The following is a 367-nucleotide window of genomic DNA, read 5'->3' as shown; positions in this document are numbered from 1 at the left end:
TCGGAGGCCGGGAAGGGATGAGGAGAACGGGGGGGGATGTGGAGGGGCTGGGGAGTCCCTGATAGGGTCACTGGGGAGGGGGGGAGTCTGGGGAGAAGGGATGGGGTCCTTGTTGGGGTCCTGGGTGGGGATCAGAGAGAGTGGGGCCATTAGTGCAGGTCCACAGGGAAGGATAAGCAGTGAGTCCCAGAGGAAAAGGATAAGCAGGGTGTCCCCAGGGAAAGAACGGAGTCAATGGGGGCTTCTGGGGAGAATGTGGGGTCTCTTCTCAGACCACTGAGGACATGGGAAGTCTGGAGAGCAGGGGTGGGGATCCCTATTGGGGTCCTGGGTGGGGATCAGGGCAGTCTGGGGAACTGGGGTTGGA

The 367-nt window shown here is 61.6% G+C and overlaps 1 protein-coding gene across 1 annotated transcript in view; it reads right to left on the bottom strand.

Annotated features, from left to right (window-relative positions):
• LOC102033472 (ankyrin repeat domain-containing protein 13D) overlaps positions 1-367 on the bottom strand; it is a 4,629-nt gene that overhangs the window by 3,736 nt on the left and 526 nt on the right. Inside the window, exon 3 of the mRNA XM_031065404.1 lies at positions 275-293. Within this exon, the coding sequence (XP_030921264.1) occupies positions 275-293 (19 nt within the window). The remainder of the gene's footprint in view (positions 1-274; positions 294-367) is intronic.

This window comes from Geospiza fortis, unplaced genomic scaffold, assembly GCF_000277835.1.
Source record: "Geospiza fortis unplaced genomic scaffold, GeoFor_1.0 scaffold578, whole genome shotgun sequence".
NCBI classification, from domain to species: Eukaryota; Metazoa; Chordata; class Aves; order Passeriformes; family Thraupidae; genus Geospiza; species Geospiza fortis.
Note: the sequence above shows the minus strand (reverse complement) of the source record. Positions and strands in the feature narration are given on the sequence as shown.